This window comes from Melopsittacus undulatus, chromosome 5 (assembly GCF_012275295.1).
Source record: "Melopsittacus undulatus isolate bMelUnd1 chromosome 5, bMelUnd1.mat.Z, whole genome shotgun sequence".
Lineage (NCBI taxonomy): Eukaryota > Metazoa > Chordata > Aves > Psittaciformes > Psittaculidae > Melopsittacus > Melopsittacus undulatus.
In genome coordinates, this window is record NC_047531.1 from 62006292 (window position 1) to 62017916 (window position 11625).

Consider the following 11625-nt stretch of genomic DNA (forward strand, 5'->3'; position numbering starts at 1 on the left):
CTTTGAAATGTCTAACCTTTTTCTGTGCAGGACAGCCAAGTTAGGAAGTAACGACATTCTCAATACTAAATTAGACTGGTCTTCATTTAAATCTCTATCGATTCAATTTTTAGTTATCCCTAACCTTAGCACTCTTGGTTGTGATTAAAATACTATGTTCATTTGCATATTCTGTCAGTCTGGAGCTAGCGAGGCTGGAAAGAAAAAGGCCCCATAGGGAAAGGGCTCCATTTTTGTTCTGCCAGTACTTGTCTGTTTGGCATTACTCATAACAAATGACTCCTTATTTCTTACACTGTCCTCTTAATTAAGAGGCCTCTGGTGTATAAAAGTGAAGTGTGCAGTGGTCAGCTGATGGTTCTTCTGGGGATGGATGTTTCACTGTGATAGAATGGTCAAAACATAGGTTAAACAGACATTTGATTCCACAGTTTTCTTCCTGAATCCATGCAGGTTTTCACAGCCCTTCTATAATTGTGGCAGGAGCATTCACGATCCTAAAATGCAAGAACTGGAGTTATCAAACACACCACCAAAAGTAAGCTTGAGTAAAAAAAAGAAAAAAAAGTATGGTAAAGGCACAAGCAGTTCAGTGCTTCAGCAAAATAACACCTTTGGTGTACAGAACTAGCTATGGTTAGAAATCTGCTTTTGGCTGTAAACATCAAGCCTAGAAGTAGGTGTCAGGAGTTCAGAACAACATAAGCCATGCCCCAGGAACTAACTCAGTGGACGTTTAGATGGAGATGTTTAAGCTGTCCAGAGTGAGAGATAAATCCTGATGAGCTGCCATGTGGGTCGTTCCTCACGAGGTTTGGGATGTGTCTGGGCCTCAAATACAGAGCACATTCCTCCTGAAGGACAGAGAAGCCAGCTCTCCCTAGCTTCTGAGGAGAACAGAAGTGAAAACTTCTGTTTCAGTACAGCTTGGGCTGTTTCAGTTCCTGCTGCTCACGACGCTCCTCTCTGCGCAAGCAGACGACATCTCTCAGGTTGAATCTCCCGCACCCTGCTTAGGCTCTGTTGCTGCCTGTTGCTGTCGGGTTTTCTTTTCCAGGGCATTCCGTTTCGATGGGCGGGCGGGTTGAGCCGGGAGGGGGAGCGGTGCTGGAGCTCAGCACCCGAGGGGTGCGTGTGTGTTTGAGCGCCACCCAGCGGCGCGCCGCGGCACCGGGAGCCGCCGGTTCTCGTCTGCTCTTGCTTTGGGGATGGAGTTAAAGCAGCGCGCTCGTGCGCCTCTCCCCTGCAAAGCCCACTGGAGTTCTTCAACGTGATTTGAAATATTCTTTTCAGACTTGTTTCTCCACCGTTGTGGGTGTAGGTAAAGTTTTTAATGCCTACGAAATTGGGCTCATTCCTTACTGTGAGTGTAGTCACCTCTTGATTGCTTTGGTTTAATACAGCAGTGGGATGCATAGATAATGTGCCATTGACTCCATGAAGCTTCTATGGTCTGTAGTAGCGCAAAAGGCAGTAGCGATGATATTGAATAGTGAGCAAAAATCACTTCCTGATAGTAAGTTGACACACTCTGAAATATTTTCTGACACTAGCTGATTACCGTGGAATCATAGAATAGTTTGGGTTGGAAGAGTCCTTCAAAACTCATGTAGTCCAACCCCCTGCAATGAGCAGGGACATCTTCAACTAGATCAGGTTGCACAGAACCACATCCAGCCTGGCCTTAAATATCTCCAGGATGGTACATCTATTACCTCTCTGGGCAGCCTGTGCAAGTGTTTTACCAGCCTCCTTGTAAGGAGGTTTTTCTTCACATCCAGCCTTAATCTCTCCATGTAGAGCTACCATGAGCAGGAGTGGGGAGAGATGCCCATAATCTGTCTCTAAATCATCCCTTAGAAAGTTGAGGGGTAAGATGTTGCTCAAAATAAGACCTGTCTTAAAATAAAATCTGTATAGACTTACCCATGATGAAATTAAACATGCCTGCTGGTTTATGAGCAACTAGATGTTCATAAAATGAAGACAGAATGAAATACTAGAGTGTTGAGTGTTCATTTTACAAAATGGAATCATAGTGGAATCATAGAATAGTTTGGATTGGAAGAGACCTTCAAAACTCATCCAGTCCAACCCCCTGCAATGACATTTCCTTTTCCTTGTTCTCAGGGTATAGCACTTCAGCACTTTTGCAAAAACACAGGCCTGCAGCTTTTTTTCTCTGTAAAGTCCTTCTAAAGCAGGAACTGCAAGGAGCATTTCCTTTCGGTTTTTCATGGTTGGGCTTAATAGCCAGAAATGACCTTAGTGATTGAAGTTCCTCATAGCCTCAGACCAAAACTGACTCATAGCTTGGTGTGCTAAGGAGATACTTCATCTATGGTAGCTTTCTGCACGGGGAAATATGCACAACCCCAGGGCGCATGAAAGCACAAGCTTGCAGTCCCAGCCACCTCATGAGAAGTAGAATTACGGGGCTGCTGCAGCATGTGGGAGACAAGGTCCAGTTGTGTTTGTGTCAAGGAAGAGTCCAGCAAAGAGAGATTACCTGATAGCTGCTGTACTGTGCTCCACAAGTTTAGTCAACTTCATGGATTGGTTCCTTGTACCAGCTGAGAGCATATTTTCTCCTTCTAAGCAAAAAGAAAGCTAAGTTTTCAGAAGCTCTGCTTATGCCCTAGTCACAAATGTTTTCTAAAGTAAAGATATGGTTTCTGTCTTTGATCTTTCTCACTTATCTGCATTAGTCTTTTGGTCATCCTTTGAATTAAATGTGCAATTATAAATCTCGAAAGACCAATAAATGATGGTTTAGTTTCTAATGGTTAGTAGAATGCTTATAAACATCACATCTCTTAAATATTTGAGATTCATGCTTTTAAATCTGAGTCTCTCACAAACATACTTTAGCATAGAGAGCAACTGGTGTGTTTTTGTGTCTGGATTCTACAGAGATTTGACTAAGAAGCTTCCCCTTACTGTATACTGCAGATTACCAGGCCTTCTTTGGCTCTGCTAGATTAGATATGACATTCCTTTATGTGAAGAATAGAATTCCAGAATAGTTAGGGTTGGAAAGGACCTTAAGATCATGAAGTTCCAACCCCCCTGCCATGGGCAGGGACACCTCACACTAAACCATGTCACCCAAGGGTTTGTCCAGCCTGGCCTTGAACACCGCTAGGGATGGAGCATTTACAGCTCCCTTGGGCAACCCATTGTGGTGCCTCACCACCCTTCCATAGAATAGTGATGCCAGTCTCCCTATTAAAAGTGCAAGAACTATGTTGTCTTTGTGCAAGTTTGTTTAAGAGGAAGCTTAACTTCCTCATGACCTGACAATGGTGTGATTTCTGCAATGAAGTGTGTAAAGAGGATGGAGATCCACTTCCTTGAGCGTCACCTACTAAATATACAACTTGCTTTCCATTAGATAATATCCTTCTCCAAAATGTGATTTTTAGTTTTTTTTTTTAATTTTGCTTTTTTTTTTAAGCCTCTCCATAAAACCAAGGCATTGCTCCTAGGAAACTTGTGGGGAATCTGAGTTTTCCCTCCCATGGATGGGGCTTGGAGCAACCTGATCTTGTGGAAAGTGTCCTGATTGTGGCAGGGGGTTGAAACTGCGTGACCGTCCAACCCAAACAAGTCTAGGATTCTGTGTAAACTGTGGTCTGTATTAATTGTTAGGTTTAGCATCTCTCCTTAGCATGTACCATGCTTCCAGGGATCTGATTTGTAAATTAAGAGGAAACACTTGTTGCAAGCTTGCTGTGTTTTACTTCTGAGTGGCCTGGAATTCATAAATGTTTCAAAACTTTGGAGAAAACCCAATGGATGGATTGTTAAATGTGGAACTAATATGGAGTGACAGTGCACTAACCCATTATTTTTCCTACTAAGATCATTCAGAAACTGAAGACTGAGTATCTCTCTACACGGAAAGGCTGGTGGGTGCCGTGGAAAGGACTCAGTCAGAGATCAATATGATCAGACAAAAAGCCATTTATTGCAAAGCATTAATTCCTTATATACTATGGCTTACACACACCTACAGCAATTTGGCATATCATGATTGGATACTTGTCTTGAAGACCCTTAGGGGCTAACATATAATTGGTTAAGCACAGGTGTGAGAACTTGACCTCAAATGCTTGCCAACAGTCCACAGTTCTCATCACTCAGTGAATTCCAGCTTCTTCTTATCTTGCTTGCTTAAGCTTCCTCAGGCCTCCCACGGCCTTGCTGTATCCCTCGGAGTTATTCAGAGCTCATGTACCAAATATCCATTTTCCTGTGAGAACACTGTCTCCACAGGTGGGTTTAGGAGTTGTAGCTTATTTTCTTTTGAATACTTCTTAACCACACATGTAAGAGGGAAGGAAACAAGTAGGAGTGCATGCTGAATGATACTACAGGACTGTTAGTGAGAAACTTCAGTGTAGGAGTTCTGTTGTCAAGGGACTTTGTGAAGTTAAGGGACAGGAGAGGATGAAAGTATCTTGAAGCAAGAACAGGCTTGCTGGGAGGGAGTATTAAGTGCAAGCAGTCATTTGGCTCATTCCAAACTTTGAACTATTGTTTGGTTCCTGTACAAGCTAAGAGCTTAGAGTTTTCAAGAAGGTTTGTGAAGTGCCTATGTTAAAGTTTCTTGAGTGGGGTACCTTCAGGGACAGGTACCTCATTCAGGAGCAGAGGTGGAGATAGTGCCGAAGCCTTGGCTGTCCATATGGATGAGCACATTGTTAAATGTAAGTGAAGAAGGAAGTGAGGGAAGAGTATTTGTTAAAGAGTAAGCTGGTGGCTGTTACAAACTTGTGGTTTCCAGGCAGTTTCGCTCACAGGGTTTGAGAGAGTTTGCATCAATCTTCACACAGAAAACAAGCCCCTTGTCTGTGGAGGTGAGTGTAAAATACACTGTAGCACTGTAGAGCTACCTCCTGCCAACATGCCCCTGTGCTCTGTTGTGTGCAGATCAGCTGCAAGGAGCAAAGCAGACAGTTTCCACACAACTTGTTTCCTTAAGGAGTGGCTTCATCCTTTTAAAAATGTTTTGATTTTGACTATTTTGGCAAAACTGAAGCTGCATGAGAACAAGTTTCTTTTTTAATTTATATTGCTCAGTATCAGAGTAGAACTATGCTCATTTACAGCAGTTTCTTCTGGTATTTTGTTTTCAGGATTATAGTGCAGAAATGGAAGCTAGGGGAGGTGGTAGATCTGCAACCTTGGCATGATGTAGAGGTGAAAATGACTGTTTTGCCTCAGAAGCATTCATGCAACCATTAGTGCCAGAGCCATGGATCTTCTATCAGTTTGTTGCTTGTGTGACTCTCTTCTGAGAGACTTCTGGCTTTGGACAATTCTTCCAACCTTTCTGCACAGCTATTGGGTGGTTAGAAATCAAGATAGAATTTCTGTCAGCCTTTTATCACCAACAGAAATGATTGCTTTTAGCGATGTGTCTCAGTCATTGTCACCACTAAATGTTACTGTGTAAATCTAGTTATCTAGATCTCATCTGATCTCTGCAAAATTGTCATGGAAATATGAGCAGAATTACCCAACTGGGACCACAATGTGAATTCCAGTAGTATTTCCCTGGCTATGGGCTATTTCAGCCACCCTTGGCTAGTGGAGGCTGTAGCCATTTGCATCCTGACAAATCCAACATGCAGTAATTTGAATACTGTATATACTGAAACTCTTCAGAGTTATTCTTAACAGAAGGATTTTCAATTCGTCTTAACATTTTAAGGTCAACAATACTGTTTTCGGATTAGCTGTATGACGATAGCTGGGTGCAAAATGTTGCTACTGTTTTGTTCCACTTGAGTTGATTAAGCTTTGAACTGGAAGTTGTTTCTGTGCTTCTGTACTCATGGTACAAAAGAAATAGAACAGTTGAAATTGAAACAGTGGCTAAACTGACTCTTGTAAGACTTCTGTAGTGGAAGATCATGACTTTTATCTCTAGTGGTAAGGTTTTTTAATTCTCGGTGTATCTGTACTTGTGGTAGAGTCATGGTTTACATCTATGTGCAGCCAGTTCTGGAAATAAATCTTTGAGTTGGCCAATGAGGGGAATGACGAGGAATGAGTGGGATCATTGAGTGTTTGACTCTGTTGCAGGGATCCTGTTAGACAGACAGAAGTACCTCAAGCTCAGTGATGGGGATACAGGTCTGTTGCTAACAGGTAATAAAATCTCTTCAGTTTGGAGAGTTTGCTTTGTCCTGCATCTATGTGGCCTGTTCCTAAAACACAGTCTACTTACTTATTTCTTCTCATTCCTACTTGTGTGTGGTGTTGCCCACTTCCACTTGTGCCAGCTGACTATAATGCAAAGCTGAATGTCTTTGGTTCAGGGGAGACTGGAGTTGTGTGCTTCAGGAATCCCACACTATATGAATCATTAAAGACGAATCAATTTCTCAAGAAATACAGAATTTGAGCAACTCGCACATGTTTTATTTTTGTATATATATACACTGTAATCTACATTCCTCTTTTTTTAAATATTGATCTACCTACTAGTTGTACAAACCCAGCTTTTAAACTCTACCCCCAAAATAACCTGGATTTGTTTGAAGCGTGAGGAGTGCATAGAAGGAAAATAATTTGACCCATTTTGTCTTTGATCCTTCTTGGATTTCCAGTGTTCATCCTGTGTTACATGCTGGCTGCCCCTGTCTTTGGGTACCTTAGTGATTGGTACAATAGGAAAATCATCCTTGGAGCTGGTATTTTCTTCTGCTCTGGTGTCACATGAAGCAGTTCGTTCATCAGTGAATTGGTAAGTTGGTGGCTTAGAGCCTTCTGGAAATAACCTGAGTATGTCTTGCAGGAGTCAATAGTCTTTATCTAGCCTTAATGTAATCTTAATGTCTCTTGGGTGACATGGTTTAGTGTGAGGTGTCCCTGCCCATGGCAGGGGGGTTGAAACTAGATGATCTTAAGGTCCTTTCTGACCCTAACTATTCTATGATTACTGATATTCTTTCTTTCACGAGAACTAGTTGGCATTGGCACAGCCAGTTATTCCCCAATAGCACCTACCATCATTGCAGACCTGTTTGAGGAAAGAAGGACCATGATGCTGTCTGTCTTCTACCTCTTCATTCCAGTGGGAAGGTTGATTTTCTTGCTAGTAACTGACCTGCCTTTTGAAATTCTGTCTGACCACACCAGGCATTCAATATGCCCTGAGCCTTGATTAGATCTATTTGGATGTATATCTGGATTGGCTCTTGCAAAAGGATTTTTCCCTTGCTTAGCATGTTGAGATAGAGCTGGTTAGGCTTATTTCTGTATTTATCTCGAAAAAAATAGCTTTTCTCCCCCCCAGAATTTTTTTTTTTTAGAGAGAACCTGAACTCTGCAAAGCTGCGGGCTTTGAATAAACTATTGAATCAACTCTGAAAGAAATATGTGCCTGGGGGTAGGTAATTTATTTCTGGCTTTTGGAAGACAAAAGCTTTTGGATATTTGTTTACTTGACAGATTTGTCAAGAGCCCCCCACTAAATCCTCCCAAGGAAGAACTGGCCCTTCCCTCTCCTCTTTCAGTTAAATTGACAGTGTCTGATGAAGAGGTGAAGGCTTTTTCTGTGCATTGGACACTTACTCTTTATTAAAGCAGGCAGCCAAGGCTGAGCCCAGAAGGCAGATCAAAGCTAAAGGAATTCCTGCAGGGTTTTATTCATGTGGCCAGCAGAGAAAAGAGCCAATAATAAACTGCTTTATGGGTTGTCTGATCTGGGTTTGCAGTGTCATTCTACAGAATAATTATTCCAAGGGGAACCTGGGACATTACTGCCACCAGCTCAGGTCTGCTCTGAGAAGGTTAGCCTCCCTTTTTAATACTGGCTGGCAAGTAAGTTGGCAGAGACCATGAGTTGTTTCTGATTATCTGTTCTGAAAACTCCGAGAGACTACTTCTCTGTGCTCTCCTTAGCTGGCAAGATGTCATTTCAGGCAGCAAGAATTCCTTGGTGCCTGCTGATTATTCCTTCTTGTTACTTACAGTGGTCTTGTCTATGTCCTAGCAGCTGGCATGGCAGGTCTGCCATGACTGGCACTGGGCCTTCAGGGGGAGTTCCTCACTGTCACTCGAGGGGCTGAGCCATTCACAGTAAAATCAGAATCATCCCTGGGGTTGGGATTACTTACGTTCATCATGTCAAAGGTGAACAGTGGAAGGACCTTCTACTGTCTGACTGGTCATGAACTTGGTGTTTTAGAGGACTTTGTCATGAGTTTGGTGTTTTCCATTGTTCCTGCAGGACAAGGGAAAGATTTTAGCGTAGTTCTTCTGCAATGGAAGAGGCATAGGTTAAATTGCACAGCAGCCAGGGCAGGCGCTGATGTGCCTCTTACCTGAGGAGACACTTGGAATGGTTGTCAGTGCATCGAGACCTCCTGAAATAGGGAATGTGAAGGTATCTTCTGTTCTTGTCATGTCATCATGATGTTTCTCCATAGAGAACAGATAGTGCTTTGGAAGTACTCTGTCAGATTTTCCAAAGTTATCTATAAAATTGCCTAGCACATACTCGATGAGGGGGGAAGAATGTTTGCTGGAATAACAGTCTGAAGTTACGCAGGTAACGCTGATGGCTGCGCGACCGATTCTTGCATTTGTGGCTGGAATATTACAGTACAGTTTTCTTTCTTCACATGTTTTACTCCAGAATCAGAGGGAGCAATCATGTATCTATATGAAGGAGAGGGAGGATCTAAAGGTCTTTTTTTCCTCTGAAGTCACCATACCTCACCAAAGCCACTCTTTACACATATGACGTACAAACCACAAGTTACATTTCTTTCTGAGCATAGCTGCCTTTCTCCAATCTGTAATTCTAATGCTGAATTTGAAGTTCTGTGGACTTTTCACTCCATGGGTATCCTTGCTCTAACCTGCCTTGCTTGTGTCTACAGATAACTCCTTGCATGGGAGGTCTAGCACTGATTTTGCTGGTCCCTCACAGGACCCAGAGAAGGACAGCAGCACACAGAGCACTGAGCATCTCTGGCACAATACAAGTAGCAGCTGAGAATCCAGGAGTACACAGAACTGCCAAGACTACTTGGTGTCACGATGTCATCTCACTTGCCAAGAAGGAAGTGCATTTTAGCAACCAAGGTCCCCTCCATTGAAGAACGACCATTCCATTTTTGGAAATATGGTCATTAAATCCCACTCAGCTCCTTTGTGTCGCATGTTGCGTACAAGATGCTTGAAACACCATCCACTCTTTGCAGTTGATGGGATCTTAGTTTTGTCCTGAATGTTTTTTGGCCATGACCTTAAGTGTTGCAGCTTCTTCAACAAGCTTGTGTTCTATTGACCATATCCTGTCATTCCGTCTGGAATGTCCCTTTGAGGAATCACTACAGTGCAGAAAGGAGAAAGGACGGCAGTGGGATGCTGTCCCAGTGCTGCCCCCGTCCCTGGTGGGGCCAGAGCTGGGCGGGGCTCTGTGCCTGGCAGGATTCTGCGGGGCTGGGATTCCCACAGGGTGTGCGCGTGCGCCCATAGGACTGCAGCAGGTTTCTCTCTCCCGTTACCCTGCAGTCCGGAAAAGCCCTGGCCAGGGCCAGGGAGGGAGAGCTGGATCCGGTTTGGGAACAGCAGGTGCCGCTGTGCAGCTGCGCCAGATCCGGCTCTGGTATGCCGGTGCCGGCAGGCTGCCCGCCGGGCTCCCCTTCAAACGCTTTTGGTTTAAACACTTGCTTTCCTGGTGCCTTGGCTGTCTGCGGAGTGTTCTTCTTGTAGGGGATTCTAATTGACAGTTAGATTTGCATCCTGCTTGCAGCCGGAACAGCAAGTACGGCAGGGATGCAGCTGGATCCCAATTCGTAGGCAGTAAAGGCTGAAGTGAGGAAAAACAAATGAAGTTTCCTGAATCATAAATGAACATTTCTGACAGTTCAACAACTAGACCACTGTCAGAGTTGCTCTCCTGCAAAGATGTTTCTTATAACCTCCAGCAGTGCAGTAGAAACAAATTTCAATTTTTCTTTCGCAAGGATTTCCAAAGCATAAGGACATGCTGCCAAAACCCAGATGGTTCCAGTTCAAATCAAGTCCAAGAGCAAAGAAGATGAAGAATTAGGTTCATATCTTGATGAATCCACCAGTTTTTTGGTCACCTGGTGATTTGCAGCACCTTAGTTTTAAGATTTCAAACTTCCCTATTGACCTCAAAGGGGACTTTCTCCTAAACCACTAAGCAGAAAGAGGCCAGTAAAAAGTTAATTCTCTCCTAGAGCGGGGCAGGAAAAAGGTAGTATTTGGGCAGTTTTGTAAAAGGAGAACTTTTGCCTGCTAACTTGCTGTGCAGACTGAGAGTCTGTTTTTAGACTCAGGCAGAGTTACGGAGTGCTTCAGCTGCTGCATGTGAACAATTTGGGAAACCCAGATGTTACTCTCATTTGTGCCAATTACACAAAACCATCCTGAGGCCTTTAGACTTGCACAGAGAGCACTTCCATTTAGCTACTAAGTTGCTACATTCTTGCCTGCTCTCAGCTGTGTAGTTCTCCTATCCAAAATTTCACAGCAATTGTTTTAGCAAAAGTTGGCAATGAAATCTGCAGGTGACCAGGACTGGGATTTAACATAAAATCTTTGGATCATGGTCTTCACTCTAGCTAGGATTTCCCTGTTCATAGATAAAGCCTCATCAAAGTTCATATCTTCAAGGGAGTGCATTTTGATTATAAGAAGTCTAAATGAGGTAGGCTGTCCCTATTCCTCACACCCTGTTATTTCTAATATCTCTCATTTCCTTCTTTGCCTTTGAGCTGGAATTTTGTCTGGTCCCTGCTGGGTCTGACTGCCATGGCCTTTGTTACTGAAGCCCTGGGAACGTGGGTACCGCTGTTTCTTTACAGGGATCAGCTTGTCCAGGGCACTGTGTCACCTTGCCTTCAAGAGGTACGCAATTTGTCTAAGAGGTGAGGTGCACACGGCTGTGGAGGCACACTTGGGAACGCTGCACAGGGCTAAATCCCAGTTTGTTTAAAGACAGAAGGTAGGATGTGACCGTGAACACTTCTTGTGAAGGCAGTTGGGTGGGAATGTTGTACTACCTCACTTCCCAGGATGCTGAGGCCAACGGCAAAATGTCAGCAGCTATATTTGTTGAAGGTTTTGATTGTTCTGTGTTTGTTCTGCACTTATTCTAATATTCTTGTTATCCTGTAGTTGTTTTGTTCTTACACTGTATTTGTTTCGTTGTTTTATTGTAGTATTTGTGTTGTTCCACTGTTGTTTTGTTGTTATAACAATAGTAAACCAGTGCTTTGACCCTAATTTTACTATCATTTTAGGGTTTTTTTTTTACTGTCAATATGCAATTCCCACCCTCCTCCACCTCACCCCCAATCCCCTGTTTTTATATCCCCCACTTAAAATAAACAGCCTGTGTTCACATCTGCCTTCCCTATATTTGATTCTTGGGCCAGGGCACAGGGTGCAGCTTTCCGGCACCCTCTGCTTGTGGGTACTTGCTTCCCCTGTCCAAACACAGCTGCGTGGTTGAACAACGGTTATTATTATTATTATTGCTATTTCTTCTTATTGTTTCACTAGTGTATCTCCACTTTGCCTTTGCTTCAAGCAGCTGCAATCTGAGGGCAAGACTGCACAAACGTGCTG

The 11625-nt window shown here is 43.4% G+C and overlaps 1 protein-coding gene across 1 annotated transcript; it reads left to right on the top strand.

Moving 5' to 3' along the window:
• The first annotated feature begins 1071 nt into the window (after positions 1-1071).
• On the top strand, positions 1072-11280 carry LOC106023339 (protein spinster homolog 3-like). Its single transcript, XM_034063318.1, is given in 9 exon segments — positions 1072-1128; positions 2429-2570; positions 6091-6159; positions 6621-6758; positions 6948-7095; positions 7989-8021; positions 8023-8054; positions 8902-9082; positions 10770-11280. Coding segments are annotated over 9 exon segments (957 nt in total). The 3' UTR covers positions 10927-11280.
• The last annotated feature ends 345 nt before the right edge of the window (positions 11281-11625 follow it).